At 53.3% G+C, this 19,972-nt stretch overlaps 3 protein-coding genes across 3 annotated transcripts in view; 1 reads left to right on the top strand and 2 right to left on the bottom strand.

Annotated features, from left to right (window-relative positions):
• Dnajc17 (DnaJ heat shock protein family (Hsp40) member C17) overlaps positions 1-13,558 on the top strand; it is a 33,567-nt gene extending 20,009 nt beyond the window's left edge. Inside the window, exons 2-11 of the mRNA XM_036185026.1 lie at positions 1,507-1,576; positions 1,861-1,919; positions 2,184-2,271; positions 3,735-3,820; positions 4,069-4,165; positions 4,632-4,675; positions 5,172-5,249; positions 5,716-5,796; positions 6,517-6,627; positions 13,374-13,558. Of these exons, the coding sequence (XP_036040919.1) occupies positions 1,507-1,576; positions 1,861-1,919; positions 2,184-2,271; positions 3,735-3,820; positions 4,069-4,165; positions 4,632-4,675; positions 5,172-5,249; positions 5,716-5,796; positions 6,517-6,627; positions 13,374-13,493 (834 nt within the window). The 3' untranslated portion in view covers positions 13,494-13,558. The remainder of the gene's footprint in view (positions 1-1,506; positions 1,577-1,860; positions 1,920-2,183; positions 2,272-3,734; positions 3,821-4,068; positions 4,166-4,631; positions 4,676-5,171; positions 5,250-5,715; positions 5,797-6,516; positions 6,628-13,373) is intronic.
• C4H15orf62 (chromosome 4 C15orf62 homolog) lies at positions 10,394-11,431 on the bottom strand. Its single transcript, XM_036185028.1, has one exon. The coding sequence runs from the start codon at positions 11,114-11,116 to the stop codon at positions 10,589-10,591; it is 528 nt and encodes a 175-aa protein (XP_036040921.1). The 5' UTR covers positions 11,117-11,431; the 3' UTR covers positions 10,394-10,588.
• Positions 13,559-13,890: 332 nt separating the features above from the next.
• Gchfr (GTP cyclohydrolase I feedback regulator) lies at positions 13,891-18,729 on the bottom strand. Its single transcript, XM_036185341.1, has 3 exons — positions 18,050-18,729; positions 15,530-15,624; positions 13,891-14,347 (listed from the first exon to the last, which is right to left on the bottom strand). The coding sequence occupies exons 1-3, from the start codon at positions 18,083-18,085 to the stop codon at positions 14,224-14,226; spliced, it is 255 nt and encodes an 84-aa protein (XP_036041234.1). The 5' UTR covers positions 18,086-18,729; the 3' UTR covers positions 13,891-14,223.
• Between the last annotated feature and the right edge of the window lie 1,243 nt (positions 18,730-19,972).

Here is a 19,972-nt window from a genome sequence, read left to right as displayed (position 1 = left end):
GAGCGATGCGGTCTGGGGTATACATAAGTAGGCAATTGGGAAGGTGGAAGGACAGGGAAGAACATCTGCTCTCTCACTGTCCAAGGCCTCCTCTCTCCCTCAGGCTCCATCTGGAAAGCCGTGCTGCTAGCCCTGGCAGGTGTGGGCGTGGGGCTGACTGAGGCCAGAAGGTGGCAGCACAACCCCAGAGATCCTGGACTCTGGGACTGGAGGTAGTTTGAGTCAGGCACCTGCCTAAGTGACTCTCTCCTGCCTGCCTGCCTGCCTGCCTCTGAAGTCCTTATTTAGCTAGCTTGAGTGTAGACATGGTATTAGTTCCCTCTGGGAAACCGGGAAGCCGGAGTGTTGAGCTGCTCCTCCAGGAGTCTAAGCAGCAGGTAACCTGTGCAGAGCACAGGTGAGAGGCAGACACCTCACAGGCAGATTGTGTGACTGTACCATGTTACTGGAACCGTCTAAGCGGGCCATGTGTGAAAGAACCTCTTGGTAGCTGTTGGTCTTCTTATTTTTGTTTTATGTGTGTGAGTGTTTTACCTTCATGCGTGTCTGTGCACAAAGTGCATGCAGTGCCTATAGAGGCCAGAAGAGGGCACCAGATCCCCTAAAATGAATGTGAGCAACCGCATGGGTGCTGGCAAGTGAACACCCCCCCCCCCCCCCCCCCCCCCCACCCCCGCTCCTCTGCAAGAGCAGCAAATGCACTTAACCACCAAGCCATCTCTCCAGTGAACTGTTTGCCTAATTATTCTTTATCAATAAAAACTCAGGAGTCCAGGCAGTGGTGGTGCACGCCTTTAATCCCAGCACTCAGGAGGCAGAGGCAGGCTGATCTCTGTGAGTTCGAGGCCAGCCTGGGCTACCAAGTGAGATCCAGGAAAGGCGCAAAGCTACACAGAGAAACCCTGTCTCGAAAAACAAACAAACAAACAAACCCTCAGGAGTCACACATCAGGGTAAGGACTGAGTGGTCAGAGTAATGACAAAAAAGTAACCAGTGACTTTTCCTTTTTCCTCTCTCTGTCTCTCTGTCTCTCTCTGTGTGTCTCTGTCTCTGTCTCTGTCTCTCTCTGCCATTCCTTGAACCTACGTGGAAAAGAAAAGAACCAACTCCACATTGCTGTCCTCTGGCTTTCACACGAACTCTGCGGCGTGCAAGCACACTCAGGAACACAGGATAGATAGATAAATGTGTAATGACGAAGCTTAGCCGCTCAGTTTCCTCCGGAAGGTTGGCGCAGCCTCCGTGCCCACCAAGAGTGTGTCTAGTAGATGTTCACAAGTGTCCCTACTGAGACCAGGGTCAAATGAGCCCGGGCACTCGCTCGCCTTTCTGTCGGGTGTCCAGCTCCCTCCATGGCCTTCAGCTTCTTTGCTACGTGTCATGGTGGCTGTGAAAAGGGAGCCAGAGCCTCTTTTAGGTGGCAGGGGATTGATCGCCACACCTTGGGCAGGCTCTCCTGTTGTCCCTCAGGGACGGTGACTGATGACGTCGTCTGACTCTTCTAGGTGAAGAAGGCATACCGACAGAAAGCACTTTCCTGCCATCCAGACAAAAATCCAGACAACCCCAGAGCAGGTGAGCCCCTCGAGGACCTGGGGAGGAAGAGGCCTGCCCACCGACCTAGCTCTGTGTGTCTGTGCTGTGGGTGTAGATACACGTGGTCTGCCTTGAGCAGTGGGCCAAGGGCGAGGCTTCATATGTTCGGGGTCCCCAGTTGGTGTCCTCGGTCGTGGGTGTACTTAGCATTCCCTGTGGCCTGTCGTGTGCTGGCCCTGGCTCCTTTGGAGCACTCCCCTGGGGAAGGCGCGACCGCCCTGTCCGGCTCCACTTGACCCCCGCTTTGTTTACCCCGTGGGCAGCTGAACTGTTCCACCAGCTTTCCCAGGCCTTGGAGGTTCTGACAGATGCTGCAGCCAGGGTAAGTGGCGCCTCCTGTGACTGAGTTGTGCCCGGTGATTGGTCTGCTGTGGTCTAGAACGCCCCCAGTCTCATGCATCTCGGGAGCTGAGCAGGGGCTGGCTCCACTGGCTAGGGCGTGAGAGCCCTTGACCCTCTGCCCCGTGGTACAGTACTTGCCGTCCAAGCCCCGGCAATCCTGGTGACTCTGGTTGGGGGCAGGAAGATTCCTTTTTCTCTGGCTGACTCTGCTCTGTCATCCCCCCACCCACCCCCCGGACCCCAGGCTGCATATGACAAGGTGAGGAAAGCCAAGAAGCAGGCAGCAGAGAGGACCCAGAGGCTCGATGAGAAAAGGAAGAAGGTGAAGCTGGGTAGGTGACCTGCTCAGGCTGTCCAGCCTCTGGCTTCCCTTGGCCCTTGCCATTAGTCTCCCTCACCTTTCTTCTCGGGGCCTTTGCCTAGGTCCTGGCAAAACTGTCCCGGGAGGCTGGGTCCTAAAGGCACTCTGGGGAATGGTATCAGTTACGGGGTTACTATCAAAGGTAAGAAAGGCTGGGGATGTAGCTCGGGGGTTAAAAGCACTTGTTGCTCAGGCAGAGCACCTGGGTTCGATTCCTAGCAGCCACATGACAGCTCACAGCTGCCTGGAACTCCAGTTGCAGGGGTCTAATACTGTCTTCTGACTCATGCAGGCATGCAGGCCGACGAAACACTCACACACGTGAAAGTAACAATAACTGTCTTGAAAGTGCAGAAGGCTGCTGAGTGGGCACTCCACTGAGTGCCGTGAGTCGGTGTGCTCACCTCCAGTCCAGGCTGCCTCTTTGCCACTCACTCCAGCCTCTTCCTGCTAAGCCTCCACTCTAGGAAGCTTCCCCGGAGCTCAAGGGAGCAAAATACAGCTCAGTTTTGTAAAGTATGTTTTATATTTCTTTATTCAGTGTGAGTCTGCACCAGCCTGCCATGGAGCACTTGTGGGGGTCAGAAGACACCTTGCAGGAGCCAGTTTTCGCTGTCCACCCTGTGGGTTCAGGAACTGAACTCAAGTCCTCACACTTAGCAGCTAGAGACTAGGCCTGTGGACTCATCTCACTGGCCCCAGTTCAATCATTTAAAATGAATTTACCAGACAGACAAACAGGCCAGGGCCTAGCTTAGTGGTAGAACACTTGCTTGGCATGGACAAGGTCAAATGGGATGAGAGGCAGAGGGATGCCAATTCCAGGTAATAAAGTAGCCAGAGAGGAGAGCAGCGAGCCCCGGGCCTGAGAGAAGGTTTGTTACAACAGCTGCCAGGCCCGGGGCTTGGGGTGTGGGAGTATACCAGCACCCATCTGCCTGTCTGAGGAGAGGCCGCTGGGACTGTGGCCACAGTGACTCTTGGCAGAGGAGAGTGAGGAAGGGAGACAGTGAGGACTTGAGATCAGTGATGGGAAAGGAATCCAAGCTGAGGCACAGCCCAGCTCAGGCTCTGGTGCCAAACCACGGTGGCAGAGGCTGGCAGCTCCACCCATGGGCATCTTTGACACAGGGCCCTGGGCTGCTGACACAGCACCCACCTGTACTCTGCTCAGTTCGTGGAGAGAACCTGCTTGGTCAGTGTGAGCTGTTGTAACTTTTCCAGACCCATGCTGCTTGGCTGTAGCCCATATCTCTTCTGTGTGTGTCCCTTTGCAATATAAAGTAACTGGGTATGTGTAGACACAGCAAGAGGACAGGTGGGGTTTGGTGCTCATCCTGTTTGAGGTGCTGGGGAAGCAGCCAGAGCTGGGGTGGGCTCAGGCCATAGCAGACATGCAGACTAGAAATTGAACTGTTCAACCCTTGTGCCTAGACCTGGAGGCCCGGGAGCGGCAGGCCCAGGCCCAGGGGAGTGAGGAAGAAGAGGAGAGCCGGAGCACCACAGCACTAGAGCAGGAGGTGAGCACCCAGATCCACTGGCCTGAGGGTCGTTGCAGCTTGGGGGGGGGGGTGAGGAGGCCCTGCGTAGCTGTTGTATTGGGAGAGCTTGCTCTTTCTGTCTTCTGTGGGAGCTGGGTAATTTGTCCCACCTGCAGGTTGCTGAGCCCTAGCTTGCAGGTGGAACCTCCTGGGGACCTTTACAAGGTGAGCCAACCTGGAACTGGATCTGCACAGAATTGTCACCCCTCCGCTCCCCTGCCCTGCAGATTGCACGCCTTCGAGAAGAGGGTTCCCGTCAGTTGGAGGAGCAGCAAAGGCTGATCCAGGAGCAGATCCGCCAGGACCGAGAGCAGAGGCTGCGAGGTGAGAGTAAGCGCTCTCCCGTGTCTCCTCCAGGGCAGTGCACCTCATGCTATGGATGCTGTGCCGGCCGCTTCGTGGCGTGGCTGTAGAGTTCCACCTGCCAGAACCCTGTGAATACCCCATGGTGTGCCACAGCGAACTACTGTGACACACCAGTTTGGGGAGCCCATGTGCTTTTTGCAAGTCTCAGTCCCAAGCAGAGACGGCTCTGTTTTGGAGCAGATCTTGAGGGAAAAGGCCTTGGGGTACTTGGCCTCAGTGGAACTGAGTGGTCTGTGTCTCTGCCCCTGGCTCCGACGATGTGTTCCCAGCTTTTCATTTGAGAGAGCTAACAGATGACCTTCAGGAAGAGGCTGAGCAGGCTACCCAGGGATGGGATGGGGTTATATCCAGCTTCCCCACCTTTTACCGGGGAGACCTTGGACTCTCTGAAATTTTACTTTTCTTCTTTTCCCAATATTTTTAGGAAGAACAGAAAATGTTGAAGGCAAAGGAACCCCCAAGCTGAAGGTGAGTGTGTAGGATCTGTAATCACAGCACAGTAGTTCTCAGCAAGAATCCTAGGCAGGACCCAGGACTGTCTCTCAGAGCCTGTCCCACCGCGGGGCTGTAACAGTGGCTGGTGTGGGCAAGACATCCTCAGAGCCCTTTGAGACGGGTTCTTTCCTTTTCTTTTTAACTTTTTTTCTGAGACGGAGTTTCTCTGGGTAGCCCTGGCTGTCCTGGAACTTGCTCTGTAGACCAGGCTGGTCTCAAACTCAGAGATCTGCCTGCCCCTGTCTCTGAGTGCCGGGATTAAAGGTGTGTGCCATCATGCCTGCTTGAGATGGGTTCTCATAGTGTACAAAGTGTCTCTAAGACTGATCATGCCGCCTCCCTCTCAGTTTCTACAGGAGGCAAAGTGGATAGTCTAAGTTACCAGAGCTTGGAGAGCAGCAGGAGCTGCTCAGAGTGGCAGGCTCACTTGTAGGGTCTGGTGTGGTTCATGGTGACGCTGTCTTTCTAGCTAAAGTGGAAGTGCAGGAAGGAGGATGAGTCCCAAGGTGGCTACTCCAGAGACGTCCTGCTGAGGCTTTTGCAAAAGGTATGCTCTGCTAACCCCCTCCACTCTGTCATCTCAGATGCCCCTGGACTTCATTAATGTTGCTACCCACTCTTTTCTTGTCTGTCTCATCTCCATGGGTCAGACTAGAGCTCCCCTAGGCCAGTTCTCTCGTCACTTGAGTTAGCATGTGCCCCTCTGGCCAGCTTTCCTTCCCTGCCTAAGCCTAGCCCTTTCCTTGAGGCTCAGGGTTTAGGGGGATGTGTTGGGGAGAGGAGGTGGCTGTCTAGAATGAAAGCCCCCTCTTTCCTGCTCCCAGAAGTGGAGACAGCTATGCTGGGTTCTAGCCTGGGTCTCAATGCTCTGCCCACCTTACCTTTGTTCTGTATACCTCGGGAAATGAGAACAACTAAATCTCCCCAACCATGTTTCCCTGGGTCCCTCATAATAACATAGTCCAGGGTTGGACTGTAGCATAATGGGCCGTGCTGTTCTCTTATCCCCACAGTATGGAGAGATTCTCAACCTGGTGCTTTCCAGAAAGAAGGCAGGCAACGCCATAGTGGAGTTTGCAACTGTCAGGGCCGCAGTGAGTGCTGTATGGGGTTTGGGGCCACTGGCAAGTCCTATCATTCTGGACAGGGGCTCAGTATTACAGGTCCTCCTAATTAGGTGCCCCACACTGCCAACGGGTCTTTAGGCCAGTTCGAGAGTTGGATCTCCCCAAAGGTCTCCTGGCTTCAAGAATGCTCTGACTTATTTCACTCTGGCTGGCTCCATACCACACCCTCCACCCTGCCCCAGCATGGCCTCCCACCCTGCCCCAGCATGGCCTCCCACCCTGCCCCAGCATGGTCTCCCACCCTGACCCAGCATAGCCTCCCACCCTGACCCAGCATGGCCTCCCACCCTGCCCCAGCATGGCCTCCCACCCTGCCCCAGCATGGCCTCCCACCCTGCCCCAGCATGGCCTCCCACCCTGACCCAGCATGGCCTCCCACCCTGACCCAGCATAGCCTCCCACCCTGACCCAGCATGGCCTCCCACCCTGACCCAGCATGGCCTCCCACCCTGACCCAGCATGGCCTCCCACTATGAATGTTCTTTTTTGTTTCTCCAACTCAGAAGGTGTATCTCCTCCATTCTCCCACAAGAGCCAGAACTTGAGCATAGCGTTGTTTGCAGGTTGCTGAGGTTGCCTAGATCTGCTTCGAGGACTACAGTGTTGGTTTTAGTCTTTCTGGGGGGGTAGAAAGAGCCCCTTAGAGCTGGATCAGTTGGGACAGAGACTAGATACTCTATTTGGCAGGAGCTGGCTGTTAGAAATGAAGTGGGCCTGGTGGACAACCCCCTGAAGATTTCCTGGTTGGAGGGACAGCCCCAGGGCACAGTGGACTTGAGTGACACAGGATTATCAAAGGTAAAAAGCCAGGAGTCACCCAGCTGGGTCTGCTTGGGGTCTGGGACCCTCTTCAGCTTCCACTTTCTCAAGTCCAAATAAGAGTAAAATGGGGTGGGGGTTCACCAGCCCATGTAGGAGGGCTGACTCCCTGCTCATCCCTGATCTCTCTGAGATACCAGAGGACCCTATCCTAGGTGTTTTCTTTTTCTCCTTTCTTCCTTCCACCCTTCCTCCCTTCATCTCTTTCTTTCTTCCTTTTTTTTTTATTTTTTAAAATTTATTTATTTATTTGTTTGTTTGTTCATTTATTCGTTCATTCATTCATTCATTTGTGTAGTTCTGGCTGTCCTGGAACTCCTTCTGTAGAACAGGCTGGCCTCGAACTCAGAGATCTGCCTGCCTCTCCTCCCAAGTGCTGAGATTACAGACATACACCACCACCTGGCGGTTTTTTTTCTTTTCTATTTTTGTCTTTTTCTGGCACTGGATCAAACCCAGGGTCCTGCTTATAATTAACCCACATGCTACCACCGAAGTACACCTTCAGAGCTACACAGTAGTTGGCCCATGCCAGACATAGTGGTACACACCTTTAGTCCCAGCTCTCGGTGGATTTCTCTGAGTTCAGGGCCAGCCTGGCCTACGGAGTAAGTTCCAGAACAGCCAGGGCTACACAGAGAAACCCTGCTGAAAAATCAAAAAGAAAAAGGAAAGAAAAAAGTTTGCCTTGTTTACCCTCCATGCGTGTCTCCTGTTGGAGCTCTCATCCCTGCCCAGAGGGCTTCTGTCTATTTGTTCTTGGTCATGGGGTAAAGGATTTGGAGAATAGGCAACCCAGTGTGGGGTGAAGAGGCCAGAAGGCAGGTGTCTCTGCTTCCCACTCCCACTGATTAGCACATCTCTAGAGAGAGCATCATGTCCCATGTTGAACCTGGAGTGCTCAATCTGGTGCTCCACTTGTGGCCAAGAGTGCCTGTGGGCCCAGGGCCGCCTCTTCATCCTTACAACTCCACAGTGGCTTGTATTCACTCTGTCCTTCATGATCCAGTTTTTTAGCCCGACTGCAGAGGTTGGGGCATAGGCTCCCGGTCACTCTGTTGGAGAGATGATTGCTTTGGAGGCAGGACCTCCTGGTGCTTCCCTTCTCTGAAACAGTCTGGGTACCTGCTGGCATGTTCACAGCCTCTTAGATAGAGCCCTCAGGGTCTCTCTGCCTGGTTACCTGTCCCTATACCTGCCTGAGAGGTTGGGAGCTTCTGGGGAGTGTGCTGACTTAGTTACTTTGCTATCGCTGTAAGGCAGCTTACAAAGGAAAGCATTCAATTTGAGGACTCATGGTTCCGGAGATTATAGAGTCCATGATCATCGGCGTAGGGGGTATGGCAGTAGGCAGGATGCTGGAGCAGTAACTGAGAGCTTATCTGCTGAGATAACCACAAGGCAGAGAGAGAGAGCTAACTGGGAATGGCATGGGCTTTTGAAACCTCAAAGCCCATCCCCAGTGACACACCTCCTTAACAAGGCCACACTTGCTAATCTTTACCAAACAGTGCTGCCTACCAGACACCAACATTCAAACATATATGAGTCTATGGGGCCGTTCTCACTTAGACCACCACAGTGTCCCAGACCCTGGAGAGAGGAGGGACATGAGCTGGTCTTGGCCAGCTCAGGATCTTGACTTCAAAGAAGCCTCTACCATGGGCGGTGGTAGGGCACGCCTTTAATCCCAGCACACGGGAGGCAGAGGCAGGCAGACCTCTTGTGAGTTCGAGGCCAGCGTGGGCTACAGAGAGAGTTCCAGGACAGGCGCCAAAGCTACACAGAGAAACCTTGTCTCAAAACAAAACAACAAAACAAAACGAAGCCTCTACCATTCAGTTTCAGCACTCCACATTCTGTAGGTTGTGTTAGAAAAACCTTTATTCTTTGCCTCCTGTACATGGAGGAGCCTCTCAGCTGGGCACTTGTGCACAGGAGCAGGAGAGAGACATCATAAATACAGCTTTGTGGAGGCAGGGTTGGGCACAGCTTCCCTCTACCCTTCTTTCACATTCGGAGTGGCTGGGGGCCAGACCCACACGGTCCAGTGCTTCTGGGTTCTGGATTCAGATGTTACCAAGCCACAGACCTGGGTAGTAACGCATTGGCAGCCTTGGTCTGTTTGGGGCAAGGCAGAACTCTGCAGGCCTGTTGGAGGATGCTGGAGCCTCTTGGTGCATGGTCCTTTCCTTGACCTAGTCATCCCCTCTGCTGGGAAGGAAGGCTGCTGTTTTCACAGCCCTTCCCAGAGGCCACCATACAGAATACTTGTGGGAGTTTCCAGAATACTCCTCTGCAAGCTGCTGGTTTCTGGAGCTGCTTCCTCCTCACAGGGATTGCTTGGGGTCTGTGGGCAGCTTGAGTCTCATGCTCTCTATTTTGCTAATGATTGTTGGGCATTTCCCCTGCTTTCTCCTCTGCCTGCCTCACCTACTCTGTCAGCCCCTCCTGCATTTGCAGCCCGAAGCTGACATCTTCCTTTCCTTATCCACACTTCTGATGTTTCCACACTAGTGTGCAGCCAGTGGACTTTGGTCTAACAATGTCAGTGTTTATGCTCTGTCGTCCAGTACAGTAGCCATGATCAGGTGTGGCTATTGATTTAAAATATGGCTAGGTGGGATGGAAAGATGGCTCATCAATTAAGAACACATACTGCTCTTCCAGAGGACCTGAGTTCAATTCCTAGCGGTCCATATCAGGTGGCTCACAACTGCCTGTAACTCCAGCTTCGGGGGCATCTAACATCTTTGGCCTCTGCAGGCATCTGTGTATATTTGCGCGCACGTGTGTGTGTGTGTGTGTGTATGTGTGTGTGTGTGTGTGTGTGTGTGTACACAATTAAAAATAGTTTTAAAAAACATCTTTAAAATGTGGCTAGAGGGCTGGCATGTGGCTCATTTTGGTGGAGTGCTTGCTTAGCATGCATGAAGCCCAGGTTTGATCACCAGCACCACCTAAGGAACTGGGTGTGGTGACGCGTGCCTGTAACCCCAGCACTCAGGAGGGGAAATGGGAAAGTCATAACTTGTTTAAGGCTACCCTCACGACATAAGAGACCTTGTCTCAAAATCAAACAAAAATTGGCTAGGGTGAAAAGAAACGGAATTTTTCTTTTGTGTGTGTGTGTGTGTGTGTGTGTGTGTGTGTGTGTGTGTACAAGTGGAGGTCAGAGGTTGATATTAGGTATCTTCCTTGATGGCTCTTCACTTCTTATTCCTGACACAGAGGCTCTTGCTGGGCCCGGAGTCTGCCAATCTGACTAGTCTAGCCAGCCAGCCTGCCCTGGGATCCCTGGTGTCTGCATCCTGCACGCTGGAATTCCAGGCAGGCGGGCTGGCACACCTGCCCAGCTCTTTTATGTGGGTACTGGAGGTCTGGACTCAGGCCTTCCTGCTTGTATAGCAAGCGCTTTATCCCCTGAGCCGTCTCCAGCCCTGAGACTGAACCTTCTATTTGTTTTTGCTTCAGTTAAGTCGAACAGTCCCATGAAGTAAGGGGTGACTGTCTGGCCCCCCACTCTCCTCTTAATCTCAGATCACTTCTTCCTAGGTGTGTCCCGTGATTTCTGTGTTGATGGTGGCTTTTAGAGCAGGTGCAGGGCACTGTCTGTCCTGCCCAATCCGAGTCCTACTCCCTGACTCGCCCCATGCCACCCTGTCTCTCCACTGACCTCTGACCGGTTCCTGTGGTTACAGGTGTGGTTTCCTTTTCCAGACCTTTCCAGCTTCCTTCAGGGCTCCTGCCAGAAAGTGACCCCATAGATTCCCAGCTGGCATCTGTCCCTTCACTCGGGGTGCCTTGAAGGATTGGTCAACAGCCAGAGGGCAGGCTGAACTGTGGCTTGTGTCTCCACCTGCTCCTTAATCCACACTGTGCCTTCCTTCCCTGCGTCCCCAGGCTCCAATCACCCCAGTTCTCTCTGCCCTCACCCGAGTCAGAAGTGGGGCTCACCAGGGAACTGCTCCTTTAGCATCTCCAGAACTTCCTCCAGAAGTGAAATCCCCAGGTCCACTTTGAAGGAAAAGAAAGGGTCGTTGAGGTCCGGAGTAGGTGTCCTCCGGAAATGGGGAGTGTCCACAAGGTCCTCCTCTGAGCATTGGTGCAGGGGGCCTGTCAGGGAGATTGCTGAGGGCAGGGTGGCCGAGTAGGCAGCCGTGTAGGCTGCTGGGGGCTCCAGAATGTTGGGGCAACTGGAGCTCTCTCGGTAGAGACGTGGGGGCTTGGGTGGGGCCAGCAGGGTGGCTCGGGGCTGCTCATCCCCCCATAGGGGCAGACGCCGGCCATCTGGCCTCCCTTGAAGTTCCCGGATGACTTCTCGGTTGCTGTACTCTTCATGGTCGCCACCAGCACTGCTGGCCTGGCTAAGTATGCTGCCCTGCCGCCGGAGTCGCCGCGGCCGCCCCAGGGTCATTCTCTTGAAGAAGGAGGCATTGCGGAAGGAACCTTTCCGCCAAGTCTCCATGGACCTCCTCAGTCAGCCTGCGGGTCTGGCATCTGAGAAACCCCACCGAGGGGCTCATCAGCAGCTGGTGCCCATTTACTAGAGTGCTGGAGGCCAGGATCGGGGAGCCACCCCCAAGGGCCAGCAGCGGAGGCTGTGGGTTTCGGCTCACTGTGGTTCTTTGTCTTGTTGTGCCTGGGGTGGAGAGACAGTACTAGCAGGAGGGAATTTTGTCGGGGAGATCCGAGTTGGTTCGTTGATGGGCATGTGGAAAAACGGAAGGAAGCGGCGGTACTTACGGAGCGGAGCAGGAGTGACCCAGGGCGCAGGGCTGGGTGGGCAGGGCTGGCCCTCCGGAGGGAGCGTGCTCTCCTACAGACAGGCGGCAGCTAGCTGCCCGGTCCCCTCTCAGGTGGTTCCTGGCCGTAGGACTGTGCTCTGCCAGCATCTGGGGACTCTGATTAGTGGCTTGGCTGTTTGTGCCAGCGTGTGGTAGAGATGTTTTCTTTTCAGCTGACTCAGTCAGGTGGGAAGCTGGTTTCATGCTCTGAGGTAATTGCCGCATCCGCAGGCTGGGATTGGGGCAGCTGTGACCAACACCCCAGGGCAGTGGGACGCTTCAGATTCCTCTGGGGACTGGTCTGGGGACAGCCCTGCTGGTGTGTCACCAGGTTACTTCCTTTCTAGAAAAGCTCCGCCACGCCAGCCCGCCGTGCCCCCGCAGGCCTGTGGCTCCCTAGCCCCAGCTGTCTCCAGGAAGAGCCCAGGGAGGCAGTAGAAAAGTTGAAAGACAACTTTTGGAACAGTTGTTGGGGAAGGAAGAGAGGAGACCTGCCGGTGTGGGTGACTCAGCCCTTGGGCTGGCTGACAGGCCCTCATTAGCCAGGCCACAGGAATGGTGGGGAAGGACGTGGAGGGTGTGTTAACAGGGAACAGCCCCATGCCTGTAAAGGGCTCGCTCCTCCCGGGGTGCTGGGGCATGCCAGCGGTGACTTGAAGTTTTCGTGCTAGAGCAATATGAACTTGGGGAAGGGACATCAGTATGGCCTCTCAGCCTTTCCCTCTCCTCTCCACCCCAGAAGGCCAGCACCCTGCTGCTCCTGTGGTTCTCTGGTCCTGTCCCTCGGGCTTGTGCGCCTCATCTGGGGACCCTCTTGTAGAGGGGTCCAGGACTTGTGAGGCTGCTATGGATTGCCAGTGGTTGTGGGGGAGGGTGTCTGGTAAGGGCTATTCCTAAGGGTGGGGGAGGTGTAAGGACAGGGGGACCAGACTGGGTATCGCTTCCTGTTTATCAGCACCCCTGACTACAGACAAGTTAGCCAGGACCCGGAGCCTAATTTCAGCCACTCCCATGTTATTTCCTGGGTCACTGACTTCCAAACCTTCTACTGTGGGAGGGCACCAGTGTGGGGTGCCCCAGCAGGATCCCACAACTCTTTTGTTGCAGATGGGCCACCACACTTGCAAACGCTGTCCTGGCTTGCCTCCCCCGGTGGGTTTCCCACCCTCCATCCGCTGTAGGATCATAAGCCGTATGGCAGCTCCAGCTGTGCTGAGGGAGGAAACAGTTTCGAACCGTTGGCCCTGACAGACTGTGGGCTTGGCAGTGAGGTTGCTTCACTTCATAGCCTTGGCCTGTTGGCGGCTGCCTGTTGGCCTTGGGTTACTAAAGTGTTCCCCTTCTCTGTCCCCTGCCTGACAAGCAAGGTCATAAAGAAAGCCAAGGGCCCTGCCCTATAGTAGCCTCGTTTGTGTCTTTAGGAGGCTTTTCTCATCTGGAGTGGGGCCCTTTGAGGCTGTGTAGAGGGCAAGGCTCCCTTGTGTACCTCCAGCAGGGGCCAGACCACAGCAGGTGGGGTGCGCTGGTGTGTCCAGCAGAGCCTGGGGATCCCTGCGTCTCAGACATCTTCCTCTGCTGGAAACCAGCCAGGCTGAAGCCATGGGTGGAGGGAGAGCGTCAGATAAAGGGCTGAGGAAGTGAAGTGGGAGGGCCAGGCCAGCACACGGGAAAGTGATTCACGAGCAGGATGTAGATAGATGGGGTGTCTCGGGTAAAGGGGGACTGGGGAAGCTGATGGAGAAGCAGCCTGGGGAGCACAGGCCTGCTTTCTCTGAAGGCTTCTGGAGGAGTTGGAATCCAAGATGTCTGGGTCCTTCCTCTGTCCTTTTTCCTCTCGAGCCTTTAGACTTGGCTCTATCTGGGCCCTAGACTGAGTCTATAATCTGTGGGGCTGGGTGGGCCCTGCTAGCCTGATTTCTCTGTCCCTTCTGTTCCCAGGGCTCAGTGCTGTCAGAAAGGGACTATGAGAGTCTTGTCATGATGCGCATGCGCCAGGCAGCTGAGCGCCAGCAGCTGATTGCCCAGATGCAGCAGGAAGATGAGGGGCAGCCCACGTAGCCCTGGCTCCAGCTCTCCCACCCCACACCCTTTTCTGAATCATCACCAATAAACCTTTTTAAAAAAAAAAAAAAAAGTCTACTTTTCTTCATCTTGAGTTGGGCTTTACCTGAGAGGGCTTCACTCAGGCCAAGGGCTTCATCCATGGATAGGGACAAAGCAGTAAAGAATGTTGCATTTCAGGCTGGAGAGATGGCTCAGAGGTTAAGAGCACTGGCTACTCTTCCAGAGGTCCTGAATTCAATTCCCAGCAACCACATGGTGACTCACAACCATCTGTAATGAGATCTGGTGCCCTCTTCTGGCCTGTAGTCACATATGATGTATACATAATAAATAAATACATTTAAAAAAAAAAAAGGAATGTCACATTTCAAGAGTCATTACACAACAAAGCTAAGGAACATCCACTCATGAGAGCATTTTATTGGCTTGGACTAGCTGTGCAGGATCCAGGGAGTGTTCTCTGGGTAGCCTGCCTTCAGCGCATGGCCTAGAGCACGAGCCAGGGTCAGGCCTCTAGCTGTGGGAGCTGAAGCACCAGGACAAGGCCTGCTGCGTCCAGCCAACTGGAGCAAGGTTCCTTAGGCCATTCATGGCCTGTCAGTGTTGGACAAGGAAGCTGACAGCAAAGTAGGCAGGGAAGTCAATGTTGCAAGGATTTGGGGTCAGGGCACATGGTGGGCCCCGAAAAGAACAGGTGCCCTGTCCACAGGTCAGCTCACCCAGGTCATTCCTTGTGCAGGCACCACACCAGTGTCTGGCCCACCCCTGTCATGCTCAACACACGGAAGCCCTTGAGTTCCAGCTTGTCCAGGACTATGCGAGGAGGGTCGTTGACATAGTATTCATAACTGTAAAGAAACAGGAAAGCGGCATGAGGGGACACCGTACAGGTACTTCTACAAAGCTGGTGTCCCCTCAGAGCCAGGCCTGTCTGCTGGGCACTTGCCTGGTGAGAGGCTAAGTGCTCATTCTCTGTTCTGTCCCTTGCTACACACTTTCCAGGCCTAGTGTCTCTGCCTCCTACTTGTGGATCCGATGTGAGCTCTCAGCTACTGCTCCAGTGCTGTGCCTGTGTGCCTGCCGCCACTCTCCCTGCCATTTTGGTTATGGGCCCACTCAATGCAAGTCCCCAAGTAAATGCTTTCTTTTATAAGTTGCTGCGGTGGCTTGAATGAGAAGAGCTCCCAAAGGCTCATATATTTGAATATTAGTTACCGGGGAGTGGAACTGTTTGAGAAGGATTGGGGTATAGCCTTGCAGAAGTGTGTCACTGGGTGTGGGCTTTGATGTTTCAAAAGCCAATGTCAGGCCCAGTGTTTCTCTGAATGTGCAAATCAAGATGTAAAGCACTCAGCTACTACTCCAGTACCTGCCTTCATGGTGCCATTCTCCCTACCATGATCATCATGGACTTATCCTCTAAAACTAAACAAGTCCCCAATTAAATGCTTTCTCAGAGTTGTCTTTGGTCATGGTGTCTCTTCACAGCAGTAGAACTCTAAGACAGTTGCCTTGGTCACGGTGTCTATAGCAACAGAATATTAAGACATAGGGTGAGGGAGCAGAAAGGGAAGTAGTGATGATTAGACACAGATGATGTGAAGGGTGCTGAGGGAAATGGCCAAATGCCAGGCAGCCAGGAGCTGGAAAGAGGCCCCGGGTGTCCTGCCCTATTTCAGGGGCTGGGCTCTGTTACTCAACCAGCCCTTAAAGCCAAAGCTTGTCTTTGCTGATGGGATCCACTTTAGAGCAGAGAGGACAAGGCAAAGAACAGTTCATTCCCAGAGCCCCAGACTCAGGACAGGCAGTCCTAGACTTTCACTAAAGATGAGCTGCTTTGTGAAGGAAGGCTAGGGCCTTGTGGGAAAATCCCTCACTCAGCTTAGAGCCCTCTGGGGGACTGTAAATGAAAGCAAGCCCTACAAGTGGCTTGATCGTGTGAAGGGCAAGGCTTGATGGTCGTGTGAAGGGCAAGGCAGGAGGAGGCACTGCTAAAGTGAAAGAAGATGCAGAAGGGTACCACTTCTTACAAGTTGTTTCCCAGGACACTTCTCTTGGAGGCTCCCAGGTGCTGCATCAGCTCCGGGTCCGAACGCTCATCACCCACCATGGTGGGGCCCACCTCCTGCAAGGGAAGCCACAGTCGCTGCTTAGCTGGCTGCTGAGCAGCAGCGGGCAGTCCTCCTCCTCCTCCTGTTCTCCCCTCCCCACTGGCCCCCGAGGAAGCCATAGGTCAGTGGAGGAGGGGCAGAGCTAAGAGGGCAGCAGGGTGTGGGTCCACCCTGACTGCCTAAACTGCTGCCTGTTGGCACCTTCAGGCCAGATGCCACCAGCCATGTTTCCTGTGTATTGGCATCACCCAGAGAATGAAAGTACATGTCCACATGAGAATTTATATACAGGCATGTAAACTCGCCAATTTATATCACTACCAAAATGAAAAACAAAACAAACCCATTGTATGTTCCTATATATGAACTCTGTGTGTGTGTGTGTGTGTGTGTGTGTGTGTGTGTGTGTGTGTGTGTGTAGTTCCTATAGCAGAACTACCACCCATAACAGCCAAAAGGTGGGGACACCTTGTAATGCTTGTCAGTTGATGAGCACAGAAGTAAAACGTGGCAAGTCTTACCCAGGCAGTGGTAGTGCACGCCTTTAATCCCAGCACTCAGGAGGCAGAGGCAGGTGGATCTCTGTGAGTTCGAGGCCAGCCTGGGCTACAGAGTGAGATCCAGGAAAGGTACCAAAGCTACACAGAGAGACCCTGTCTCAGAAAAGAAAAAGGAGGAGGAGGAGGAGGAGGAGGAGGAGGAGGAGGAGGAGGAGGCGAAGAAGAAGAAGAAGAAGAAGAAGAAGAAGAAGAAGAAGAAGAAGAAGAAGAAAGAAGAAAGAAAAGTAGCAAGCCTGTAATTCCAATAGGAAAGAGGCAGTGAAGAGAGGAGGAAGCTAGCTTGGAGGGCAGCCTGGGCTACAAGGTGAGACTATTGTTTAAAAAAAAAAAAAAAGGTGGTGTAGCCTTCCAATAGACTCTTATTCGACAGGAATGGCATCCTGATACATGAGGCAATATCAATAGACTCTGAAAACAGGCACATGAAAGCAGCCAGGCCCAGGAGAACACACAGGCACATGTAAAGTTAGTAACTAGAGCTCATGGACACATGGTAAGTTGATTCTAGCAATGGTGCACAGCTCTGAATATACTAAAAACAGAAAACCCCACAGACATTAAATTGTGTGCTTTCAACCAATGAATGCTTTGGTTGCATTGCATATCAATAAAACTATAAGAGAGCCAAGCCTGGTGGAACATGCCTGTAATCACAGCACTTGAGAAACTAGACCAGCCTCCAATCATAACAAATTTGAGGCCAGTCTAGGCTACATGGGAAAAAAAAAAGATAAGAATTAAAAGAATAATTACTATTTGAGGGGCACATTTCCAAGCTTGGATTCCCACATTCTCTGGAGTTTCTGAAGGTATGGGGAAAGTGCCCAGCAACCCATATTTTTAACAACTATAGAGGTTCTCAAACCTCTGCCCCTGGGCACTGCCAAGACCTCGCCTGATCTATGGTGAGCCCAGCTTCCTGCTTCATCCTGTGGGAGCTAGGCATGTACCCAGGGCTGGTACCCTGGAAGGGACGAGAGTGCGCCCTGCTGTTCAGCTGGAGGAGAGTATTGTTGGAGGTTTTTTGCTCTTTTTTGGGGGGGCTCCACCCAGTTCTCAAATAAATCCACACATGGAGGCTTTTTCTTAATTATAAATGCCTGGCCTTAGCTTGGCTTAGTTTCTAGCCAGCTTTTATATACTTTAGATTATCCCATCTACCTTTTGCCTCTGGGCTTTCCCTTTTCTATTCCTGTATACCCTTCTTCGTTTCTTAGTCTGTGGCTTAACTGTGTAGCTGTGTAGCCGGGTGGCTAGCCCCTGGAGTCCTCCTCCTTCTCTGGCTCCTAGATATCTCCTCTTCCAGATTTCTCCTATAAATATATATATACTCTCTGCCTGCCAGCCCTGCCTATCCTTTCTCCTGCCTTGCTATTGGCCAGTTCTTTATTAGACCATCAGGTGTTTTATATAGGCACGGTAACACAGCTTCACAGAGTTAAACAAAAGCAACATAAACAAAAGTAACACAGCTTAAAATAATATTTAACTACAGGAGGGGGCATCATGTATCCTTTGAAAGTTACAAAGGGGCTTCTGAGGCATCCAGTACAGTACCTTTCCCCCAACCCCCAGGTGAGGAAAAGGCACGGAAGAACGACCTCAGACTCCCGCAGACTGGCGTGGTGCTCTCCCCGGGCCGTCTTCAATCCTCCCTCCCTCTCAAGCCCGGAGTTCTTTCTGTGCGTCAGAACTATCCCTGCCTTTGCCTTGGTGCTGGCCCTGGCTGCAGCACTTGTGAAGCGGGTCGTTGGTGTCCCCGCGGAGCTCCCCGCCCACCCAGGCGCCCGACTCTACTCACTGTCCTCACCGCGGGGGCGTGGCGGGGGGTTTGCAGGGGCCACCGGGGACTGTCGCAGTCACCCACTAGGATACTCACCATGCGGATCTGGGTGCTGATGAGCAGGTAGGGCATGGTGCGTGGCTGGAGCGGCCAGCGACCACTGTCCGGTAACTCCCTTCTCTGGCCGCGGGCGGCGCTTGGCGGCGGTGCGGCCACCGCGCGGGCCAATCAGGAGCGCGCGTCGCGGTCCCGCCGCCGGGGAGATCAGGAAGCGGGTGTGTCCCCGCGGACTCCGCTAGCAGCTGTGGCCGTGGCCGCCGGGACTCCTGTCGCCCCTTTGCCCTCTTCCTGCAACACCTCCACGCGCAGGCTCCAAAGTCCTGCGGATGACTGCTGGTTCCCGCCTGTCCCTACAGGAGTAGTGCAGGGCGAAAACTGCGGTGTGGACCGGGCTGTAGCCAAAGGGACGCGGGGACTGCGTGCCTTTACCAGGATGCATCCCCGGAGAACTTAAGTGCACTGGGCTAGGCTAGACGCGAGTGTCAGGTCCTTGCGCAGTCCCGCGTCCCGGGCTCTGTCATTTCCAGTGTGGCTTGAGGGTCCTTGCACGCCTTTGGCCCTGCACATTAAGTCTGTGAAACACCCGCGCGCTGGGCTGGATTCCAGTCCGCCAGTCCTTTAGGCGCGGAACCCGGTCCTCCTGCGGGGAGCCGAGAGCACGCGCAGATCACAGGGTAGCACCTGGGGCAGAGACGCAGCGATCCCTGAACCTGATACCCAAGGGAGGGCGTCGAGTTCACCGCCAGCTGGTCCACGCCCTCATCTACATGCACCAGAAGCTGACAGTTCAACATTCTTCAATCGACACGTTGTGATTGGTTCCCTAAAAAGCAAAGCAGAGCAAAACACCCTGGAACACCCCCGCACCCGGCCTGGAAACCTGCACTTCTTACCTAACTGGTCTAATTTATTTCTATGTCTACCCTTCCTGCCCCGGACCAGCTCTCTCAATCTCAACGATTTAGCTTAGAGGAAAAAGGCACATCCATGTGTGGAGCTCAACCCCCAGTATTGGGAGGGAAAAAAGAAAAGCCTCATCATCTCATCATATAAAGAACTCCTACAGGGGCGGCATGTAGCTAAGTTGGCTCAATGGTTCAGTGAGTTTGATCTCCAGCAGCAGGGTGGGGCTTGACGCAGTGCCTTGGGGGCTGTGAGATAGAGTCTGTCTACCCTAAGTAGTAGTTGTCAGAGTATTTTACCACAGCATCAGAGAGAGAGAGAGAGAGAGAGAGAGAGAGAGAGAGAGAGAGAGAGAGAGAGGAGAGAATCTGTCTCAACCACAAACCAAAATCAAATAAGCAAAAACAAACAGCAAACAAACAAAGCCCACACATCAACAACAAAAAGAACCAATATGGATATGGACAACAGTAACAACCGACTTGACTAGGCACTTCATGAAAGAAGACATGGAAATGATTGATAAGCTTATAACCAGATCCTCAAAACCTTTAGGAGTCCTAGAAATGCAATGTATTTATCATGAGTGTGTGTGTTCACATACCTTGTCATGACTCACTCAGGAAGGTCATAAGGTGATTTTCAGGAGTTGGTTCTCTCCTCCCACAATGTGAGTCCCAGGGATCAAATTCAAGTTGTGAGGCTTGGCAGCAAGTATCTTACCCACTGAGCCATCTCCATGGCCCCTAAACTTCAATTTTTTGTTTGTTTTTTGTTTTTTGTTTTTGTTGTTGTTGTTGTTTTGAGACAGGGTTTCTCTGTGTAGTTTTGGCACCTGTCCTGGATCTCTGTAGACCAGGCTGGTCTCAATCTCACAGAGATCCACCTGCCTCTGCCTCCCGAGTGCTGGGATTAAAGGCGTGCGCCACCACCGCTCGGCTTTTGTTTTGTGATTTAAGACACAAACATCAATTTAAGCTTAGAAGGGACAATGATTATTTGGGGGTTTTGGGAACTGCAGTTTGGGAGATACAGGTTTAGAAGGCTGAGTGAGTG

The sequence above is a fragment of the Onychomys torridus genome, chromosome 4, assembly GCF_903995425.1.
Source record: "Onychomys torridus chromosome 4, mOncTor1.1, whole genome shotgun sequence".
NCBI classification, from domain to species: domain Eukaryota; kingdom Metazoa; phylum Chordata; class Mammalia; order Rodentia; family Cricetidae; genus Onychomys; species Onychomys torridus.
Note: the sequence above shows the minus strand (reverse complement) of the source record. Positions and strands in the feature narration are given on the sequence as shown.